This window comes from Penicillium cataractarum, assembly GCF_028827025.1.
Source record: "Penicillium cataractarum strain IBT 29864 chromosome Unknown utg000005l, whole genome shotgun sequence".
NCBI classification, from domain to species: Eukaryota; Fungi; Ascomycota; class Eurotiomycetes; order Eurotiales; family Aspergillaceae; genus Penicillium; species Penicillium cataractarum.
Window position 1 is genome coordinate 299,426 of NW_026622741.1, and position 22,072 is coordinate 321,497.

General features: G+C 52.3%; 4 protein-coding genes across 4 annotated transcripts; 1 reads left to right on the forward strand and 3 right to left on the reverse strand.

The window, feature by feature from the left end:
* Nucleotides 1–190: 190 nt before the first annotated feature.
* Nucleotides 191–1,564, reverse strand: N7496_005881 (uncharacterized protein; the record flags this gene model as incomplete). The annotated part of the gene is made up of 3 exons (XM_056698810.1): nt 191–371; nt 483–1,231; nt 1,328–1,564. The coding sequence occupies 3 exons, from the start codon at nt 1,562–1,564 to the stop codon at nt 191–193; spliced, it is 1,167 nt and encodes a 388-aa protein (XP_056554223.1).
* A 2,387-nt stretch (nt 1,565–3,951) lies between these two features.
* Nucleotides 3,952–5,149, forward strand: N7496_005882 (40S ribosomal protein eS6; the record flags this gene model as incomplete). Its single annotated transcript, XM_056698811.1, has 6 exons — nt 3,952–4,056; nt 4,215–4,287; nt 4,375–4,395; nt 4,501–4,599; nt 4,670–4,988; nt 5,053–5,149. The coding sequence occupies 6 exons, from the start codon at nt 3,952–3,954 to the stop codon at nt 5,147–5,149; spliced, it is 714 nt and encodes a 237-aa protein (XP_056554224.1).
* Nucleotides 5,150–7,149: 2,000 nt separating this feature from the next.
* Nucleotides 7,150–8,413, reverse strand: N7496_005883 (ribose-phosphate diphosphokinase; the record flags this gene model as incomplete). Its single annotated transcript, XM_056698812.1, has 4 exons — nt 7,150–7,576; nt 7,653–8,025; nt 8,137–8,228; nt 8,340–8,413. 4 exons carry the CDS (start codon nt 8,411–8,413, stop codon nt 7,150–7,152), a joined length of 966 nt encoding a protein of 321 aa, XP_056554225.1.
* A 465-nt stretch (nt 8,414–8,878) lies between these two features.
* On the reverse strand, nt 8,879–21,253 carry tom1 (E3 ubiquitin-protein ligase TOM1; the record flags this gene model as incomplete). The annotated part of the gene is made up of 4 exons (XM_056698813.1): nt 8,879–8,973; nt 9,040–13,194; nt 13,266–21,132; nt 21,206–21,253. 4 exons carry the CDS (start codon nt 21,251–21,253, stop codon nt 8,879–8,881), a joined length of 12,165 nt encoding a protein of 4,054 aa, XP_056554226.1.
* Between the last annotated feature and the right edge of the window lie 819 nt (nt 21,254–22,072).

Here is a 22,072-nt window from a genome sequence, read left to right on the forward strand (position 1 = left end):
CGCTGGCTAGGCATTCAGCCCTGAGCATAAACATGGACATGGACACGGACATGAGAGCTCCGTTTGGTGTCGACGCGGGTAGCGACAATCCCTTCCTCCCCTTTTTTTCTACAGAGCCCAAATGCAAGACGGGCCGTGGAACATGGAAAGCAGCGTGGGCTGGGTCTTAGTCTTTGATTCATGACAATGTCTAAGCTGCAAAGCCCCGTCGGTTGTGGCGCTTGGATGCGCCTGTCTTGGGTGCAGACTCATCCGAGTTGGTGCTGCCACTGGTCCCTGAATCTTTCGGGTTCAAGAGAACCCCGTCAATTCCATGGTAGATCTCTGTCGCCATGAGACGGTGCGCACTGGGTCCCAGATGCATATCGTTCCTGGTAGAAGGGGGTCTCGGTCAGCAAAAGCATTTCAAACTTGTCGATCTTGACCAAGACAACTTTCACCCGACACGAGAAACGGGGACCAGAGAAGGGGAGCAGACTTACCAGAACAGATACTTGTCGGGATGGTCACACGGTTTCTTCGCCTTGGACTTATCCTTTGACATCATGACTTGAATGCCACTGTCACTCTCAACACAAGCATCCCCAACATTCTCCCAACCGGGATCCTGATTCGTCCCCAATCCATTCTCCTCCTCAATCCCCGCTGCATACAACTGCCAATCCCGAATCCGATCCAACACGAAAGCATTCGTATCGAACAAGTAAATCGTACCCCGATCCCACTCCTTAGCCGCCTGCCTCAACTTCTTATTCCACGCATCCAGAATCCGCACCGCATCCTTATACTCATCACCCCCCGTAGCAGTAAACCCAGGCAAAAAGGTCACATCCACAGTCTGCGTCAGGATAACCTTGAGTTTATCCGATCCCGAGCCCCAGTGCTCAGATAAATGGTTCAACTGCTGCATGAGCGTAGCGATACGACGCTCAATCGATCCCGCCGCCTTATCGTAATCCTTCGTCACGAGACTCCAAACGTCCCAGATACCAAACGAGACGACGAAGATAGTACGGTCCTGACGGGAACGAATCTGTTCTTCGGAAAGGCCCACCAACGAGGCAGACTCCGCATCCAGCCATTGTTTAAGCTGGGTCTTGAAATCAGCCAACTTAGTCTGAGACAGACGGCCGAATAAGTCTAGCTCGGCATTATCAACCACTGAGCCAGCGTATTTGCCCCTGAGCGCAGACTTGGCCGTCTGGGCCATATTCTCCTGGTGACATGAGAACTAAACGGAAAGAAGCAAGCGTTAGTTTCATTTCCCCAGACACGACAACTGTACTCTGAAACACAAGAGACGCTTTTCAAGGGAAACAATTCTTACCATGCCACAAAGCCAATCCGTCCAAACTCTCCCCTGCTCTTCATCGGTCTCATTATCACTCCACGAATCTCCAAACACCACCAATCGCTGATCAAACGAAGACGCCGTCCGGAACTGCTCCGAGGCCAGGGGGACAATATCCCCGAGATTGCGGGAGGTCAGAAACCAAGCCGAATATAGAATTGTGCACGCTGCCACAGCGCATAGCGCGTAGAAGCGATTAAATAGGCGTATCATAGCGACTGTGTGGGGAGTATGTATATATTATCGCGGAGGTAGGAGGGCGGGATAGGATAGGATAGGATAGGATCCAGTGAGGGAGGAGGGTAGTAGGGAGTCGTAGACCCAGTCGTGGATAGCTGGGTTCAGCGCATTCGTCGTGCAGCGATGGGAGATGTGTATGTGCTGGAATGAATCGAGCTGGCGTTAAGCCTGGTAGCTCAGCTTGTCGGACTTTGCGACGGGGAGCGTCTCAGGCTATCCCAGAGTGGACCCTCGATTCGAATGCGAACGGGGGTGAAATGCGCTTTAATCGTCCGTCACGGTATTCTCCAGATACTAGCGACCAGGTATATATTCACTGGAACAAGTCAAGAGAAGGAGGAGACCAGTGAAGATCTGCGGACGAAAGAGTGTGTCCGGGAGAGCCGGAAAATCCCAGCGGGGACTGTTAGCCAAGGATGGGGCGATAAATGATGAATCAAGAAATCAAGAGCGAATGCGACTCGGAGATTAGGAATCGCCTTTGGCCGTACAAGAAAAAAAAAGGTGGGCGAACCACTCCGTCACAGCCCGTTAAAAAGTCAAAAAGTGGCGCCGAAGATGGATGACCACTTGACTTTTTCGATTGGAAGGAAGATGGATTTCAGATCCAGGGGGGGGGGAATATGTAAACGCCGGGCTAAAAGAGTCTTATAAGAACGAGTGCAGAAATACCAAAAGCACTAATACAACTAGAAATAAGTTCAAAAAAGATAATAATACCACGACTGCTCCAACAGTATTTAATTTCTGCTCCAACCAAGCCTTCGGCCGCGTGGCCAGCGGGGCCCGCTTAACGTGGAAGGGCATCGCGTGCCCGAGATAATAATCGCTCTTACGGGATATAAGGGGACGAAGAGATGGACTGATCAGAACTAGGAGAGTCGATTAATATTCTCTTTACACAGGATTTGTATACTTGGATGGTGGGCGTCAACCTTCGGTGGCATGGTAGAACCCCTTTGCTCGTTTTTCCCAGTTTCATTTTCCGCCGCATACGAAGGTGGAGTCCGCCGAGAATTCCGAGAAGAAGGGGGAGGGGGAATGAGGAGGTGTGATATCCATCATGCTCATAGTCCCATTCATTGCTCCAATAGTATATCGAGTGTTTATTGCCCCGATATCCAGCACGAATTAACCCACTTATCAAACCGACTTCCTACGAAAAAAGATACCGTCTCAGGGCTTGATCCTACAATACATACTCCTAGGTACACCCAATGGTATCATCCAGACTATAAATTCCGTAGACAAGCATGACGACGCCGGCGCCACCACGCCTAGGGGGCTGGCAAAAGGGCACTTCTGACACTGTACAGAGTTTGGCGCTGTCTCTGATGGCTGGGTGCGGCGCGCGATCGGGGCGCTTGAGTCCTCCCCTGAAGGGGTAAGCTGTACGGTGTACGAGACTACGAGCGACGGAATGGCGGTGCCAAGACGATTTGTGCTGCACATCGGTGGATTTAGATCAGAGAGTGTCTTGTAAGTCTTATAGGGCTAACGGCAGGGCCTGATGCTCGTGTGCCTTCTTTCTTACAAGGGAATTATGAGGGGAAGGGGTTATTACATGCTGACGGAAAGGGGCTCGTGGGGTAAGGGTCATAAGCACGTTAGATCGTTTAGTAGAGGGGTTAGGGTCTTTGTGCTTTTTATTAATCTGAAGGTCTGAGTCCGACTTGGATTAATGGGGTTAGTGGAAGTACATATGGGGGGAATACTACATAGTAGTCGAAGTATCGGCTCAAGTATTGGGCAGGACCGAGTTGCATGTTCTCGTTTTTGATGTATCATTTGGGATTACTATTTGTTGAAGATGGAAACAGAGTGTATTATCTGTATAATGCAGCTGTGAAGCTCGTTCGCATGTGTAGTATCAGGAAAAAGTCCAAGTACCGCTGTATGTCTTGTTACATGTTGGCAGCACCATAGTACTATTCAATTCGGGCCATCAAGTCATGTTAACCGTGGTAATGGAAGTAGTTAATACTTGATCATATAATAGCTCCAGCTGGTCCATCAAAAGCCGAGTATGATACGTAACAGAAGTCGAAGCTGCCAAGATGTCGAATGCGGCAATGCCATCGACACCTTAGGTGGAAACTTTCCAGCCTGAGGCATGAATGACTAAGATCTAGTCCCGTGATCTCAATCAGGTGACCGTTCCTGAACTCTCTGGTCACATGATGGGGTTAGCGACGCTGAGTAACCTCCCATCCCAACTCGGCTAGTGCGGGCTGAGTCAGCCACACACACACTCGCTACACCAACCCTCAGCAATCCGAAAAATCCACAAAGCCGAACCCTTCAACCTCACCTGTCGACAATTCCCGCGCTACCGTCTTGACCGCGCAACCTCCGTCAAGATGAAGCTCAACATCTCCTACCCGGCCAATGGGTCGCAAAAGATTATCGAGATCGACGATGAGCGCAAGCTCCGTCCCTTCATGGAGAAGCGCATGGGCACCGAAGTCAGCCATCCCCCGTCTCCCCCGAATTCAAGCATACACACATTTTCCACAAAATCCGAAATTCTCTCGACGTCTCCTACATACACATACACACACGGATGAAACACACAAATACAATTGCGAAGAACGAATGGGCTGATTGGGTTTTTTACGATTAGGTTGTCGGCGACTCCCTCGGCGATGAGTTCAAGGGTTACCTGTTCAAGATCACCGGTGGTAACGACAAGCAGGGTACGACTTCCCCCTTCTCCCAGATGAATCAAACAGTCGACGGGCAACGCAAAGAAGAATAGTATGACTGACTGAATTGTTGTGCAGGTTTCCCCATGAAGCAGGGTGGTACGTTCTGAACCAACCGGTTCTCTGGACTTAACACGAAAAAAGAAAAAATCCAGAAACCACCCTCCCAACCAACGAAACGCATCATACTCATCGAATTTCTAGTTCTCCTCCCCATCCGTACCCGTCTGCTCCTCGCCGACGGCCACAGCTGCTACCGCCCTCGCCGCACTGGTGAGCGCAAGCGCAAGTCCATCCGTGGTGGTATGTGTGCCCTTCAAAAATTCGCTCTCCTCAACGAAACGAACCAACAGCATTGACACTTCCTTTTCAGCCATCACCGGTCTGGACCTCTCCGTCCTCGCTCTGTCCATCGTCAAGCAGGGTGAGAACGACCTCCCCGGTCTGACCGACACCGTCGTCCCCAAGCGCCTCGGCCCCAAGCGTGCCACCAAGATCCGCCGCTTCTTCGCCCTGACCAAGGAGGATGATGTCCGCAAGTTCGTTGTCCGCCGCACTGTCGCCAAGGAGGGCAAGCCCGAGTACACCAAGGCCCCCAAGATCCAGCGTCTGGTTACTCCCCAGCGCCTGCAGCGCAAGCGCCACCAGGTTGCCATCAAGCGCCGCCGTGCTGAGGCTGCCCGTGAGGCTGCGTAAGTTCCTCCTTACACGAATGTTTTTTTTCTAATTCCACATCTAACAACCATCTTTCTACAGTAACGACTACGCCAAGCTCCTGGCCAACCGTGTCCACGAGGAGAAGGCCAAGCGTGATGAGCTCCGCAAGCGTCGCGCCTCTTCCATGCGGAAGTAAATCTCCCCCACAGTGTTATGATTCATTTCTGCGGGACGGGGTTTAATGGAACGGACGAGCGGAGGGGATGGCGAGAGTGAGCTTCACGTTTTCTGGGACCAATGATTTATTTTCGGGATTTCTCCTTCCTCAACCGGGAACAGGAGAGGGGTATTTCATTCCCAGCAGACGGCGGAAATATGTCTGATAAAAAACGGAAAAAAAAGGGGGGACTGGATGCAAGGCTCAAAAAAAAAAGAAAGACTTGAACCAGGAGGGGGGATTGGTGGACCACCCCTTTCACCCCGGGTGTGCTAGTGATTCGGACACCTGGGTGATGCATTCTGTGTTGAACCTACCTTTTTGACAACCCCTTTTTTTTCAATGGAGTGCATGCAAATTTCATTGTTTCTTACCTTATCTCTCCCTGGCGTAGTGTAGAGCCTCGAAGGTTTAAGCGGTTGGCGTTAAAAGTTTGGTTTGGATTTTCAATTTTAAAGATCAGAGTATATGATTGTAAACTATGCATCAACGCACAGGCCGCAACTCTACGTACTCTAATCTATTGAATCTGATCTGCTCTAGACTTGATCAATTCCACGACTCGAATGTGGGGTGTCTCTTTTCTCCGGGGCTACATCAGCCCTATCTCACGTGCCCACTTAGACAGTACGCCTGCTTCAACAAATCTACTCTATACGCCTACAAAAGGGCTACTAGTAATCCAATACAGTATTCTCAATTAAGCAGACCAAGCACTATGGCTCCATAGAAGATTGCAACTCCTAGTCCATTTTCACCGACCACCCGCCAATCCAGAGATCCCGTTCCGCAATCTTATATATTCATCCCAAAACATGGACTCAACAACAAAAGTTACTCCGAGTCTCTAACACTTGTCTAGCAATCTAGTCGCCAGTGAGATAAATAGGTAGGATGCAGTTTGCAATTTCCCGATGGTTTTTAGTTTTATCTTCCAATTAGGTGCCATATGCCATCAATAGAGGGTGTTACTACCTACTGTACTGTCGTCTTCGGTTATCACCAGACAATATCATCGTCGGGACACACCTGATTAGAGTATTTTTGCAATGCCACCTATAGAAGTGCCTATGAAACACCTAGACCTGCAGATAAGAGGTATAGAACATGCCCTAAAATATGTCCAAGCCAGTACGAATCTAGATCCCAAAGATGGACTTTGTGATATATCCGGGAAATGTCCCGGAATAAACGCCAATCTCAACCAACTCACTGTCTCAACATACAGAAATCCTAGATTACGAAATCGACTGAGTACGTGAAATAGTTTACCCAGCATCTAGATACTAATTTCCACAAGGCAAACACCCACGTCCCGAGACATGTCTAAGAGTATGTATGCAAGTCCCAAACAAAACACTAAGAACCCTAGGTACAGGACAAAAGACAAAAGAGATAGACATAGTTGACATAGTTTCACAAAATCTATTTTTCTATGGAACATCCACAAGCAGCAACCCAGTCCGACACGTAAAAGTACACCAGTCAAAATCAAAAAAAGGGCGAACAAGAGGTAAATCAATGGCCATCGAGGTTTGTGATAATCTAAGTAAACAGGAGGACACGACACCGACAACAACGGCGCGGTAGGAACAAATCCAGAAAATGCAGAATGCAATTGAGCCCTGAGGCAAAGACAAAGACCTGAAACAACCAATTGCCAAGTCATCTCGCCGTAGCCATACGGCCTCGAGTGGACTTGTTTTGTCAAAAGGAAGTAGCAGCCAACAAAGCAAGTAGAAAGAAAATCAAATCCCAGTAACAAATCCTCGTTCGGCAATGTAAAAGGAGAGAAAAAAATGGTCATAACAATCGTATTTTGTTTTCTCCCGCGCACACCCTTCGCTTTGTTCGCATTGAACCAAAGATACACATACACGCATGAAAAATAAACCCCTCGGTCACTGGGGAGTCACGGGGGCGGGGGGTATTGGTAGGGGGCAAGTCGTAGGACAAGTAGATGATGTAGGGGAGGTCATTTACGCGACAGCGTGAGAGAAGAGGAAGCTCACAGACTCGCCGTTGTGTGTGCGACGGCAGGCCTCGGCCAGTGTGGGGGAGATATCAATAGTCTCGATCTTGTCGCACAGCTCCTTCTTCTCGGCGTGGGGGACGGTGTTGGTAACCACCAGACGGTTCAGACGGCTGCCGTTCAGGTTCTCAATAGCCTTGCCGGACAAGATACCGTGGACAACGATGGCGTTGACTTCCTTGGCGCCGTGCTGCATAACGGTATCGGCGGCCTTGACGAGGGTACCGCAGGTATCAGCCATATCGTCAACGATGATGGCGATCTTGTCCTTGACGTTACCGACGAGAACCATGCGAGAGACCTCATTGGGGCGGGCACGCTCCTTGTGGATCAGGGCGAATTGCAGATCGAGGCGATCGGCGATGGCGGTAGCACTGGTGGAAGATGTATTGTTAGATTGCGTACGCCTTATAGACTTAAGATTGGAACGTTGTGAAGAGATGTGCTTACCGCTTGGCACCACCGGCATCGGGACTGACGATAACGCAGTTGCTCACGTCAAGGTTCTCGCGGATCCACTTGAGCATGCTAGGCTCGGCATACAGGTTGTCCACGGGGACGTTGAAGAAGCCCTGGATCTGGCTGGCGTGGAGATCCATGGTGATGACATGGTTGCAGCCAGCAGTCTGGAGCATATTGGCCATAAGCTTGGCAGTGATGGGGGCACGGCTCTTATCCTTCTTGTCCTGGCGGGCGTAAGGGAAGTTGGGGATGACGGCAGTAATACGTCGGGCTGAAGCGGTCTTGCAGGCGTTGATCATGATCAGAAGCTCCATGAGACCGTCGTTGATGTCATTCGGCCGTGTTGATTGCAGAATGAAGACTGGATAGGGCAAAGAGAACCATCAGCACCAGCTCCATCGCCTTGAATCTTTCCCTTGGGAGTGTCTGCATTCCACGGCTAGATCCGAAGGGAGTCATAGAGTGAGCGTACCATCTTCGTCTCGGACACTTTCACCGATAGTGACGCTAGTCTCCTGGTTGGAGTACTGAAGGACCATGATCTTGGTCATCTCAATGCCGAGGCTATATTCATCTCAATTAGCCTTTCAAGTCGCACGATCGACTTCTCGAGCGAGAGAAAATGCGGCGGGCCCCGGGAGATCGGGCCAGCGCATGTAGAGGTGGAAGGCTCACCGGTCAGCCACAAGCTGGGACAGCTCGGGGTGACTGTTGCCAGTCAGCAGCTTGATGGAGTTGGAGGAGGACATGATGTGTGTAGAACGAGAGGGATTCTCGTAAGACTAAACGGTTGTGAAGCCGGAGCTTTTTTTTAAAAAAATCGAAATCCCGCACCTGCCACTTTGGGCCCCGCATTTTTTTCGCGTCCCGTGACTTCTCACCGCCTTCGGCGCTGATGTGTGGCCCGAATGCGGTTGGCTTACGGACTCAGCCTTGTTAAAACTATAAAGTACATAACTGGACATGGATGAACAATTAACAGAAACTAAAATGGATATTCCCGTAAAAGCATGCAGCAATCTAAACTAAGTACAAATAAGAAAAGAAAGACCCAAGCAACCAGTTGACCTGCACTTCAACCAGAGGCGCTCGGAGCCACAGTTTTCATGAAACTTTCATCGCTTCCCTTCCACTTCGCTTCCTCCACTAACATTCCCAGAGAAAACGCCATCCAATGCTTGCGCATAAAATTAAGCATGTAGAAGTAGCCCCGTCTATGCGAAACCGAAGTACTCGCTACCAGCCGTCATTCCGGTGTAGAGGCGCTGGCGGAGATCTTCATAGCTTTCATATTCGGGAAGATCAAGCTCTGTAAAAACGACAGTTAGTAATCCATTTCATGTAACTCAATAGTTAGAAGAGAAGTAAAACTCACGGTTAAAGCATGTGTGCGCGCTAGGAAGACGATCTTTGTTTCCATAGTCGCGATGGATGTTGAACTTGCTCACACCATTCATACCCTCAAGCTCCTTGAAGCCGTTGAGAGGGACCTTGGACGTACCCGTGACGAACTGAAGCAGCTTGGCACGCTCTTCCTTGTCAAAGGAGCGAACAGCACGCCAGAACCATTGGATCTGCGACGAGGAGGCGGAGTAATTGTGGTACTCGGTATTATTCTTCCATTCGTCCACATCAATGTCGGGCAGACCGGAGATCAGAAGCTCCAGTTCTTGCTCGTTGAAGATGGAAATCAAATCTGGAGGGATAATCTCATGGAAGCCCTTCAAGAAATTGTCAAGCTGCTCCCGCACAGACTCCACCAAGCGGTACTCGACCACGCGCTGGATGTACTCCTCCTTGTTCTCCTGGGTGACTGGAATATTGCGACCATCGGGAATCAGGTCGATCACCTGCTTCTCGCCAAAGGCATCGGTCTCGATGGCAAAGGTCTCGGTGATGATGTCGGTAATGTCATTCTCCAACATCCACAGCAGAGACTTGTAGTAGTCCAGGTCAAGAGTCTCCATATCCTTGATAGACACGGTGCGCCCAAGAATGCATTTGTAGACAGCACGAGAGAAGTGGCAGTCCAAAACGCGGCCCTCGTACAAGGCCTTGCCGATGATCCGTCCAATGAATTTGAAGAACATCAAGTGCTCGGAATTGACACCACTGAGACGGTTAGGGTGGAATGTGGTCCGATCGGCAGCAACGGGGATGAAGAGTGCGTAGTTGGGGTTGAACATGCCACGAGCGAGGACCTGGAACCATTCACGGGTAACACCACCGGCGTCCACACCTTCTTCTCCGTGGAATCGCACGTTCAGCTTGCCATATTTGAGCTCGTCTGCACTCTTGAAGTACAACGACTTGAAAGAGTCAAGGAAGACCTGATCACGGCGAACGGAGAGTTGAAGAGGAGCATGGGTGTGGCGAGGCTCTGCACCACGAGAGTGTACACGACGAGTGAAGTAGTTCCGCTTGTTGTCAAACTCCAGGACCTTGGGATTCTTCACAAGCAGAGAGAAAGTACCACTCATCAGCCTGGGGTTCTGGCGGACGAGCTCATTGAGAATCTTTCGGTGCTCCTCGGTAAACTTGAAGAAGAGGTTCTCCATGCTTAGACCAGCATCGGCCGATGCACTGTTGACAGAAAGCTCGCGACTACCACGAGAAAGCGGCTGGTCCTTGAGAGTAGTGTTCTTGCAGACAACCATCAATGCTTCAATCAATGGCAGAAGAATGGTAGCCACGTTCAGCATATTCTCCTTCTGGCGGATGAGCGTCAAGCAATCGCTCAACTTGGTCCACAGGGGACCGAAGGTAGCACTCTCGTAGAGTCTCTTGAGCACATCCTCCTTGGGCGCAGATTCAGGTTCTGGGACCTTGGACTTGTCGACACGGGAAGGATCGAAGAGATAGTCAAGGGCCGTAAGAATACGGAGCAACTTGGCCTGATCAGAGCTGGCGGGGGAGAACTTGGCCAGAGCCAGACCTTGCATATCAGTGCCAGTCTTGGCCTGGTGAATGTGGGGAAGAAGCTCTCCAAGATCAGCCAGGATGGTATCACTGAGAGTCTGCGCTTGAGCAACAAGCTCTTCGCCAATAACGTCACGAGCTCCAGGGATGATCGACAGGTTGTTGATGGTGGATAGAGTGTCACGGAAAGTCTTTCCATTGCATTCACGAGCAGCAAGAATGTGCACAACCAATCGGAAGTTGTGGTCGGGAACGACTGGAGGCTCAATAGATCGGCGCTTGCGCTTCTCTTCGGCAGGCTGTTCATCGCCAGTCTTCTTGTCATCCTTGGCCTCTTCGCCTTCTGCAGTGGTACCTTGATCCTCGGCACTCTCAACGGTTGGGAGAGGAGCGTCGGTCATGGTAGTATCCGCACCAGATTCAGTTGATTCCGCAGGTTGTTGTTCAACGGCCTCCGCTGGCGCACCCTCTGGCTTCTTGCCCTTGTCTTGTTCATCTTGCTTGTCCTTCTCGCGGCGGAGGAGAACAGTGAGCGGCTGGGTGATAGTGCTCAGTAGGTTGGACAGCTGCTCCATACAGTTCGGGCTATCCATGATCAACTTGCGATCCAGGAGAGAAAGCAAAGCGTTGAGTGCGAACTTGTTGGAACGGTTCTCCTTGCCCTTGCCCTTGCGGAGGGCCTTCAGCTTGAGGGACGAAGCCGAATCATGTTCAGTCAGGAAGAACCAGGGGATGTGGGGGTTGAACTGGGAGAGGAACGACAGCGTAGCCAAGCATTGCTGCACGACCATGATTGGAGTGACCTCGCTGCTGATACTCGAAGATGGTTGAAGAGCGATGTTGCGCTTGACAGACTGGGGGGTCTTCTGGGCACCGGGAGCCTTCGCCCGGAGAGAGAGGTGCGAGAAACTTCGCTCGATAGCGGAAGAATCAACACTGCCATCTTGCAAAACGGACAGAATCAGGCTAATAACCTCGCTTCTGTTCTGGCGGTTCTCGCAGACATTGTGAAGAATGTCGTTCAACAAATGACGTGCGTTACCCTGAAGAGGCATGAACATCAGGCGAAGCAGAGTTGCGACGCCGGCCTTGTCTAGCATTTGAACGACTGGACGTCTCTGGTTTTTCTTGGCCTCCAAGTCTCCAGCAGCCTCGCCTCTAGGGCGATGGTCCATTCCAGCTGCAGTAATGTCACCGAATTGGGCAATACGGCGGCCACCTAGGGCCCGGGCTTCAGACAGGTACTCGGGACCCAAGGTTGCCAGTACATCCTCAGGCTGGTCCGCCAGAACGGCTTGGCGCAACGATGGGTCAAGGGTGGCAAGGAAGCTAGCAGCATCCATGTCCTCGGCGCGAGGTGGGGCACCGCCAGCATTAGCCTGCCGGCGAGCAGTTTCACGTTCCCGTCGGCGCCGATCGGCAGCTTCTTGTTGCAGCAATTCTTCACGGATCTCTGCGGGCAAGGCCTCCAGGAACTCCTGGTTGATTTCGGTGGGCTCCTCGCCGGCAGCAGCAGCTTGAGATCGCTGCTCAGCAAGTTGCTGCATAATCACTTCCTCCCGGAGCTCCTCTGGAAGTGCCTCCAGGTACTCAGGGTCGATCTCCAGGCCGGTGATATCAAGTTGGCGACCCCGAATGGTCGTGTGAACACGTTGAGCTGGCTCAACAGGGGCAGCTTCTGGCTGAGCAGCACTAGCAGCTTCAGCTGCACTATCGGTCTGCTGGATATCTTCCATGGGCTCAGCAACTCCAGCAGCTTGACGCTCCGCTTCCTGCTGTTGTCTCTCGGCCTGGCGGCGAGCATTCTCCTCTTCTTCCTTGCGCTTGCGCTCGCGCTCTTCTTCTTCACGAGCAGCCTTCTCCTTGCGCTCTTTCTCGGCCCGTTCTTGATCGGCACGCTTCCGGTCTTCTTCCAGCTGCTTCTTGCGTAGCTTCTCCTCCTCAATAGCGGGAGGAACCATGACCTTCAGCAACGAGTTGATGACACGCATACACTTCTCCGAATAGGTGCCGCTGAAAAGAATGCGAGCTTCTTCCTGCCAACGGTTTCTAGTCGTTGACAAATTGAACTTGACCGCATTATGGGGATCATTGCGGCGAGATTGCGACGTCTGTTGCTGGGCGCTGGCGAACAAGTCGTTGAGACGGTTAGGAAGGATGGTTCGTCGGTCCACATGAACGTGGATACCATCTGGGCGGGTGACGACACCCAATCCAGGGGCTTGTGGTCCTCCACCGATGGCAGCCATGATGGCATTCATGAAGCTCATGGGGCTGTCCAATTGAACGAAACGACTGCCGCCGCCCTCTAGTTGAGCCCAGTCAGCAAACATATCCGCACCGGGTACTCGGATGTGAGCATTAGGATCGGTACCACGATCGTTTCGGACAAGCAGAGGGTTGGTTCCATCGTCGTTACCGCGAGATGGCACTTGGTTTCTGTGAACGCGGTGGAATGGCTGGATTGGAACGAGACCCCCGTGGCGACCAGGCATTATTTCAGTAACGGCAGCCCAGGCAGAAGGTGGTCCACCACGCATGCGGTGGTGATGGTGTCGAGGTGGCGGAGCCTCGTCGCCCTCCCAGCCCCAAGGCTCAAGAAGATCGTCATCTAGTAAAACGGAATTAGTTAGCTCGTGTTTGTAGATTGCGCACAAGTCAGAAGCTCTTTTCTCGACCCACCTTCCATATCACCCTCAGACCCTTGATCCATGTCGTACTCGTCATAATCATCAGCTTCCTCCTCAAGCTCATCCATCTCGTCTTCTTCTATACGTTGTTGGTCAGAAAAGAGGTCCGCAAAGGTATAGGAGAGAAACGGGGGTAATGGCGCACCACCATCTTCGTTCAAATCATCAAGAATTTCATCGTGAATATCGCCTCCCAAGCCATGGTCGTGCAAATCATCGTCACCAGTAGCTTGGTTGAGAGCCCGGAAGAGTTCGTCAATGCGATTGTGGGCATCGCCGGACCGATTGGCTTGACGCATGTCAGCCAGCTCGTCTTGGAACTGGTTCATCATCTCGGCCTCTTCTTCATCTTCGGTGATTTCGTCGCTCTCCCACTCGTCATCTTCCCCGTCATCAAGGCTCTCGTTGTCACGATCGCCTGTGATTTCGCCAGCATAGATGTCATCATCGTCTTCATCCATGTCTGAGTGGTCGTCGAGGTCATCATCGTCATCATCCTCGTCGTCGTCGTCCTCATCGTCCTCATCATCGATGATGACTTCGACTGCATCGCCGGGGAGACCTTCGATGGGGCCGACTCCATCCACGTCGTCTTCCTCGTCGCTGACGACTTCACCGTCATCCTCAGGGACATCCTCATCATAGTCCATCTCATCGTCATATTCGTCATCGTACAACATTTCATCGTCTTCACCCTCAGATTCCTCGGAACTGGTTTCTTCCTCGTGGCGAGGCTCCAGCATGCCAAGGGTGGAATGGCGGAAGAGATCGGGAGTTTCCTCTCGCTCGTCTTCCATGTCCGAGACGGAGGTGGCAGATGAGATTTCATCATCCTCGGTTTCACCAGAGCTGGCCGTAGAAATCTCCCCATTATCACTCAACATCACAGCAGTTTGGGTGAGCTTGTTGATTGGCCGCAGGATATACTTAATAACCCGCTTGGATGAAGGGAAGTTCAAGTCAATCTCGGCCACTGAGGCGGTCAACGCAGGAATGAAATGTTTCTCGAACATGGCTTTGGCAATTTGTCTTGCCGAGTTGGGGAAGCCAGCATCCTGGGAGAAGGAATACCCACTGAGCATCTTATCAAAGAGGTCGGCCAAGGACATAAGCTTGGAATACTTGACATCCAGGGGCTCCGTTGATGCATTAGCTTCCTTGAAGGAGCGGAGGGCATGCTCTAGGACAAAGCGGCGGACAAATGCCACCTCGGGCTCATCATCCTCCGTTGGCTTCGGCTCATTGCGGCGTCTGGAACCGGGCAGCTCATAGGTTTTGGTGCAAAGAGCCACGAGGGCCTGCATGGTCCAGGTAGAAGTAATGCTGCGCTTCTTGAAAGTCAAAGACTCATCATGCTCCATGGTGCCGAGAGGAACCAGCGCGTTCAACATGTAGTTGAGAATACCTGATCGAGGCTTAGAAGGAGTGCTAGCGAGCGGATCGGCTTTGCGCGAGAAGTTGATGAACTCGACCTTGGTGCGGGTGTAGGAGCCGAGGAGCTCAGTCAAGCATTGAAGGAGGAAGCAACGGTAGATGTAGATCGGGTGATGCTCGGCCTCGAATGACGGCTTCTCACCCTTCTTAGGGGCACGACTCGTCTGAGCATCGGCACTGCTGGTCACCGACGGAGTGGGCTCGTCCATGGACATCTCAACATCAGTTTGAGGTTCGGTCTGATCTTGAACGGCTTGTTCAGCTTCGGCCGTTGGAAGTTCCTTGTCATCCACGTCCTTGTAAGACAGAAGTTCAGAGAGCAGATAGTGAATAACACCATCTGGGTTTTCCACCACGGGAGGCTTCATCTCGGCGGCCTTCTCCTTCTCTTTCTCCTCTGCGGTCGATGATGCTTCGGCAGCGGATGGCTCATTGGTCTTGTCGTCCTTGTCCTGACGTTGGCGGGCGTTCCGTTCTTCCTTCAATGCAAGGGCTTGTGTGCGATGACTAGCGTCATACCGCACCAAGCGCAGCTTCTCGTTGGAAACCTCGACAAAGATTTCGGGGTTCCTGAGAACAAGATGATACATCTGTCGCACATAGCCAGCAGCGTCAATCTGGCGAGAGGGTTTGCTCTCGAAATTGCCCACAATCTCCGCGGTCATGATCTGTCGGATCGTAGCTTCGTCTTCGACAATGTGTCGCAAGATCAACATGAAGGCACTCTGAAGCTTGTCGTTGGTTGCGTTAGCCAATTGCTTGACCATGAGGAAGAGACGCTGCAAGTTTCGCTTGGGTGCGAAACGGACGGCAATGCTGCGTTGGCGAGTAAGAATGACCAGAATTCGACAGACAGAAAGCGCGAGACTATCATCCTTGCCAATGCGAGGCAGAATTTCTACCAAAGCCTCAAACAGCTGGGTCTTCTGCTCAAGAGAGACCAGAGGCTCTGCAAGATGAGCGGGTCCAGAATTGCCGCCGTTGGGATCCTCAAGGCTGGGTGGAGACCATGTGATTTGCGGCGGTTGACAATCATCAGAGAGCAACTTCTCCAGAATGAGCAAGACATGGCCGATCCACGGGAAAGATTCAGCCGTGGCCTTCTCCGGGGTGGGAAGCTTGATGAAGCTGAGGAATGTCGAGAAGCAATCCTTCAGCTCTTCCAGAGTGGCGGTGTACATCTTCGAATCCTGGAGTACCAGAGCGAGAATGTGCGCATAGGCAGCGACCTTCTTGCCAGCTGTTTGGAAATTCTCCATTTGCAGAGAAACGAGGGACTGGACAAGAGTCTCACCGATATCCCGTCGGAAGCTATCGGGCTCGGGATGATTCTTGATAGCAGAACTAATCAAGTCGGCAAGCTCGAAGGAGACGTCATGGTGCTCGTTCAGAACATCCAGGGACCGCTCAATGAGGTTGGCTCGGACCTTTTCTCTCTCGGCATTCAGGTCTTCGACGGTAACCAGCTGGCGCCGTTCGACGGGCTCTGCTCTCTGGTCCTCTCTCTGGGGTTGATTGGCTCTCTGTTGGTCGGCAGAGTCGGCGGTTGCTTGGGTTCGGCGGCGCTGGCGCTGGCGCTCACGCTCACGCTCCGTGAGGAACAGAGGCCCATCTTCACCTCGAAGCATACCCTCTTCGTCGTTCAGAACATTTGAGATTGCACGAGCTAGGCCGTCACGCATGGCATTAGAGTCGTCGTCATCATTCATGGAGTCGTGCACAGGACGCCCTGCCTGCGCCAAGATCATGGCAAGACCACCTTGCTCCAAAAGACCCCGATCGAGAGGCGTAACGTCCCCAAGACCGCCGTCTTCCGGACCCTCGTTGCCAGAGGCAGCCTCGGGCGGTCCAGTCTGAACATCACCAGAACCAGGAGGAGCTCTAGGAGGAGCTCGAAGGAAGGTCCGGGCGTTGCAGTACTCCTCTGCATAGTTGGCATTGTTGTTGCAGCGGTACAAGGCCTCGTGGTTTAGCTCAGAGTCTTCGAAGCCCTTTCCGGTCAGGATCGCTAGCCTATCCTTGTTGATCGTGAAAGGCTTCTTGACAGCTTCAGTGACAGCAGGAGCAACGTCCGACTTGTGTGCGGCACCTTGCTCATGTTCTCCGTCCAGCGATGATCGAAGGATATCAACCAAGCACTTGACAATCTGGCTTGAAGACTGAGTCGCGAATTCCGAGTTCCACATGTCCTGGGCCATGGGAAGAATTTCCATGCGAAGATCCACGATGAATTGGCCAGCCTGGAAGTAATCATGGCGATCACGGTCACGGTCATGGTGGCTTGAGAGGGCCTGTGTCTGGCTGGACTCCATGATGCTCTTTCCGGCAGCGAGTTCAGAGAACAGCGCAAGAATAATCTTGATTCCACCATAGGCAGATGTGAGCCGATCAGTCAATTCTTTGTCAGCCTTCTCGGGGTCGTTCTGGATTGGCTCGAGAGCCTTGACTTCATGCATGAAGACATCGCAAATGTCCTTCAGGACCTTCAGCCCGTTGTTCCGCTTGAATGCAAGGAGGACGAGAGTGAGGTAGTTGTTTGAGGGACGATCGTGGGTGACTTCGTAGAGAAGATGCGAGAACGAGGACAGAATAACAATGAGGTAAGCAAAACGATGCTTCGAGCTGTCACACGAATTGGCAGGACCAAATTGGAGCTCACGAAGCACAGCATCAGCAATAGCATCAGCTACCATATTGGAGTTTTGTCTCGCGGTAACGTTGTTCTCCATCCGCTTTCGGGTAATGAGACCAAGCCCAAGGTTGTGGAAGAAGCCGGTGATCGAAGTAGGCAGGGAGCTCAAAAGATAACGTAGAGTTTGAACATTCTTGAAAGCAGCACTGCGCTCTGTCGCCGCCTTGCTCTCCTCGCTTTCAGGCTCTTCTCCAGCTGGCGCCTTGGAAGCGTCGACTGCCCCCGAGCCTTCGGCTTGGGTTCCAGTAGTAGCGGGGGCCGCTGATGAGGTAGCCTGGGTAGCCGCGGCTGTGGGGTTAGAGCCGGGCTTCTCTGCCGTATTTTTGATGGCTTGCAACCATTTCTCCGGGATGTTCTTCTCAAGCATGATCTCTTCCCAGACGCAAGCAGCATGAAGATTGCCCAGAGAAGCAACCAGGGCGGCATACTTGTCTGCAAGAACAACCTGGCTGAAAGGATAGCTCTGGGTCGCCGAGCGAGTCTGATACAAAGGCATGGCATAGATCTCGCGAAGTAGGTCCGTGAGCACGAGGACAGCATTCATGTGCTTGACATAGAAGGTGCCATGGTTGACAGCCGGGGTGGGCTCTGGTGCCGGCGCCTTCGAGTCAGCCGGCGTGATCAGCGGCGTGAAGAACCCAGACTCTTTGGGTGCAGTCCAAAAGGCCTCCAGGTTGTTAACCGCCGACTGGGCACGTTGCATGAGGGAAGGAATAATCAGGTGTGGCTTCGTCTCAGCAAGCATATGCACCAGGACCGTGAGTTCTTGATTAGCATCGGTGTTGTGGAAATCAAACGACAGGCTTTGAAGTGTAGCATAGTCCAGAATGAATTCCGCTCCACCAGCGAGAATGAAAGCAGAGCAATTCGGCTGGTTCTCGAAGAAAGCACCCAGGAATCGAATAGCGGGGAAGAGATAGTCTGTGACGGTAAGGCCATGCTCGTCCTTATCTTTCGGCTCGAAGTCAGCCTGCGGCGACGGAAGCAGCTGGTTGACATCACCGAGGACAAGCTTTCCACCGTTGGGAAGAGAATGAGCATTTAGCTGGGGAGCGCCGACAACTGTCGGGTCGTCTGTCGACGCGTCACTGGGAGTGCCGATCTCACGGAAAAGAGAAAAGACATCTCCTGAGAGAACCACTTGACCATCAGAATTCTCTTGCCAGAGCTTGGTGCCCATTCCCAACTCCCACGCCTTGACCCTGCCGAGAAGGTTGACACGAGCAGCCATTACAAGAACGGCAGTCATGATAGAGGTCTTCAAGGCTGGGTGATGACGAACAAGTTCATCAAAGGTTGTACCAAGGGAACGAACCAAGTTGGGATCATCCTTCAAGCACTTGACATGCTCGGGGTTCTCGAAAATTTCGAAGAAGCTCTCGAGAGCATCAGATGACTGGAAGAGATCCAAGCCCGATGAGTTCAAGCAAATAGCACCGAATGCTGAGGGAATACAGGCAAGGGCATCGGCGGCTGCGATGATTCCCGGTGCGAGAGTAGAATCCTTGGGCCTGGCAACGATATACTCCCGACCCTTCTTTTCCTCCACGGGAAGAGCAGACAGTGAGGTAGACAATTGGGCAGAGGACTCGCCTTCCTGGGGTTCGGCGTCCTGGGTTTCCACGGCAGGCGGCTTCTCTTTGGCTTGGAGCTCTCGGCCCATGACGGCAGCCAGTAGACTTCGACTGAGACCAGCTTCAGCGATGACGGCATAGCTCGTTGGCTCGTTGTGGATGAAGCTGCTCAGAATGTTCACAGCATTGCTCCAGACGTGGGAACCGAAGATGCGCGCATTCTCAAAGACCAGCCGCAAGGACGTCAGCAGCTGAGGGGAGTCAATAAGATTTCGCAACACACGGTCAAAGCCACCACCATTGTGCTGCATGATATGGTTGACAAAGCGGAACATCCATCGTAACGTCTGCTGTTGGAAGTAGGGGATCTGGTAATCGATCGACGGGTTCTTGTATTTGGCAGGGAATCCATCTCCACGAGAGACCTTCTCGAATGCAGTCTTGGTCTCGTAGTCGATCAGATCAGAGATAGCATCAAAGCCCTTGGCCGTGGTCAAAGTACCCAATGCATCACGGACAGCATGAACAAAGGTGTCAAGGAATTCCATGACCCGCGAGTAAACCCGCCGAGCTTTCTCGGTTCGAAGGTTAAGGATATCCACAAACATGGGGATGAGACCGGCGGCGACGAGTGTCTCCGGAGTCCGGGAGCTTGAGCTCGGAAGGGTACGCAAAAGAGCAAGCAACGCATCTCTCCATTCATCATGGTAAGGGTCATTTGTGATATCCTCCTCGGAACCAAGTTCATTGACGACCTTGCGGGTCAAGAACATCAGAACACCGTGGTTGACGTTGACACTCAGAGCAGCACAGACGTCATTGGCACGGGCTTTGTGTTTTGCAAGCGCATCGAGCGCCTGAAGAGCCAAGGCCTGCACCGTTCTCGATACTTCTAGGTCACCACTAGCGCCTAGATGTACGAGTTCGGCCAACTGGTAGGTCAATTGAAGACGCTTTGATTCTTCCATGTCATATTGGAGGACCTTTTGTTGGAATGCAGATTCCGTGTTGACGTAGGCGAGGTTCGTCACGGCCAGGATCCGAATAGCGAGGATCTGTTCACGAGTGGCACGCGACTCGGTCAAAGCCTGGGCAACACGAACCTTATGTAGCAGTTCATACTTTGACTCGAGGGGCAGATTCGGGAGGTTCGTGGCAAGGAGATCCTCGGCCTTGGTTGAGGAAACCTTCGAGAATGGCAACTCTAAGACTTTCCCACTGCGAGATGGCTCGTCCGGTTTCCCGACCGTATTCGGTGCGACTGTGGGAGATTCCTCCACATTAGATGCGCGGCTAGATCGTGGTGTAGGATGTGTGGCACTACGCCGGAGAGGGGTCGGTGTGGTCGGCGCGTGAGGGGTGGTGTCTGCCTGTCCAAATTCGGAGGTTGTCCGAGTCTGCTCGGAGGAACCAGAAGGATAGTAGAGAACACGAACGCTACCCCATTCCTCCCAGCCGTCCTCATCACGAACGATCGAGGCAAATTCGTTGGCATTGAGCTTGGTTTGAACGGCACTGTCCGTGCCCTTGCCCGACACCGCGGGGGTAGCAGCAAATGGCGTTTTGCTCGCGGAGAACGGGCGCGGGAAGACCGCAGCAATCTTGTGAAGTTTCTCCAAGTCGATGTTGTAATGGTTTGCCAACAGAGTCTGTTGGTGGGATCCGCGTTGGCGGGAGTGGTATCTCTGGGCCAGGCAAAGGGACAGGCGTAGAGTCGCTTGGAGGAGGGACAGGGAGGTAGTATTCAAAAGGTCACCCAGGCGTTCACTGCTGCTGTACAGGCTGCGGTTACCGCACTTCTCGAGAAGCAGACGCGAAAACTCTAGAATCGCCTCCACCAACTGTCGGTCTCCGTCGGGCCCATATCCCAAAGTATTCAACTTGGCATCGATGCCCTCTGCTGGTGTCTTAGCGGGGTCAGCCGCATATGATTCTTCCAAAACGCTTCGACCGAACGATTGTGTCTGGGGTCCGATGTTGAGGAAGTATTTCTCGATGACGGAGGCCAGAATCTCATCGAAGCGGTCCAAGACATTGATCCAGTGGTATAGATCGCCGCGAGGGAAAGGCCATAGCCGAGGAAACGTGTTTAGAAGCGAAGGAAGCTCTGCAACTGGGAGACTAGTCGCACGGCCGATGAATTCTCCCAAGAAAGGCGACTATAGCAAGAAGGAAAAAATTTTAGTCAGTATGGCAGGAGAGTGACCAATCTGGATGCCGAGGGGAACTTACAATCGTAGCCTCGTGCTTTTGGCTAGCCACCTTCTTAATTCTCCCCATGTTGACGATCGGGAGAACAGCCAACCATGAGGATGTTGAAGAAGTCCAGGAGAGAGAAGTCTCCTAGAGGGTGAAGTGGGGAGGTCGTGACGACCGGGTTCGCGGAGAAGGCGCGAGGATGCCTTATGACGTTTTAGGTCTCCTCTCCTGCCTCACGAAAATCGAGTCTCACACGGGAAAGAAAGGAATTTCGGAAGTAGTCGTTCGGTATCACAGGTGATCTTTGAAAAGTAAGGAATTAATCACGGAGATCGGTTATGCACTCGATGGGGTGCTGAGAGCTGAGGTTTCCAACAGCTCGACGATCGACGCAGGATGGGTGAGATCACGGCGGGTAGAGAGAAGTCAAACGGTCGGGGAAAACGGTGCAGGACGTGGACCCGGACGGTATTGACAAGGAACGCTAGAAGTATTCACGGTATGAGAAATGATGGAAAAGGAGCAGGATGATGGTGAGGGAGAGGCGGGAGGAGGAAAGATGGGGTGGTTTCCAAGCTGGAAGAGAAGAGCGTGAAGCGAGCCCGAGCCAGAACCAACAACGGGCCAGAGCCCAGCGCCAAAGCTCGACCTGCCGGCAGAAGGACACCGAAAAGCTGGGCGGAGTGGCCCTGGCCGGTTCCCCGCTAAGGCGGTCAAGCTCTAACATGTCATGCCTTAGGCATCATCAGGCATTAAGGTATTAAGGCATACACCGTATCTATATTCCGTAGCATTGCACCCTAATAGTGTTTCTATCATTCTGAGTTGCTTGCTTTGTCTCACAAACTTCTAGATCCCTTGGCTCTCTTTGGTAATCGGAAGCGTTGTCTTTGAAAATAT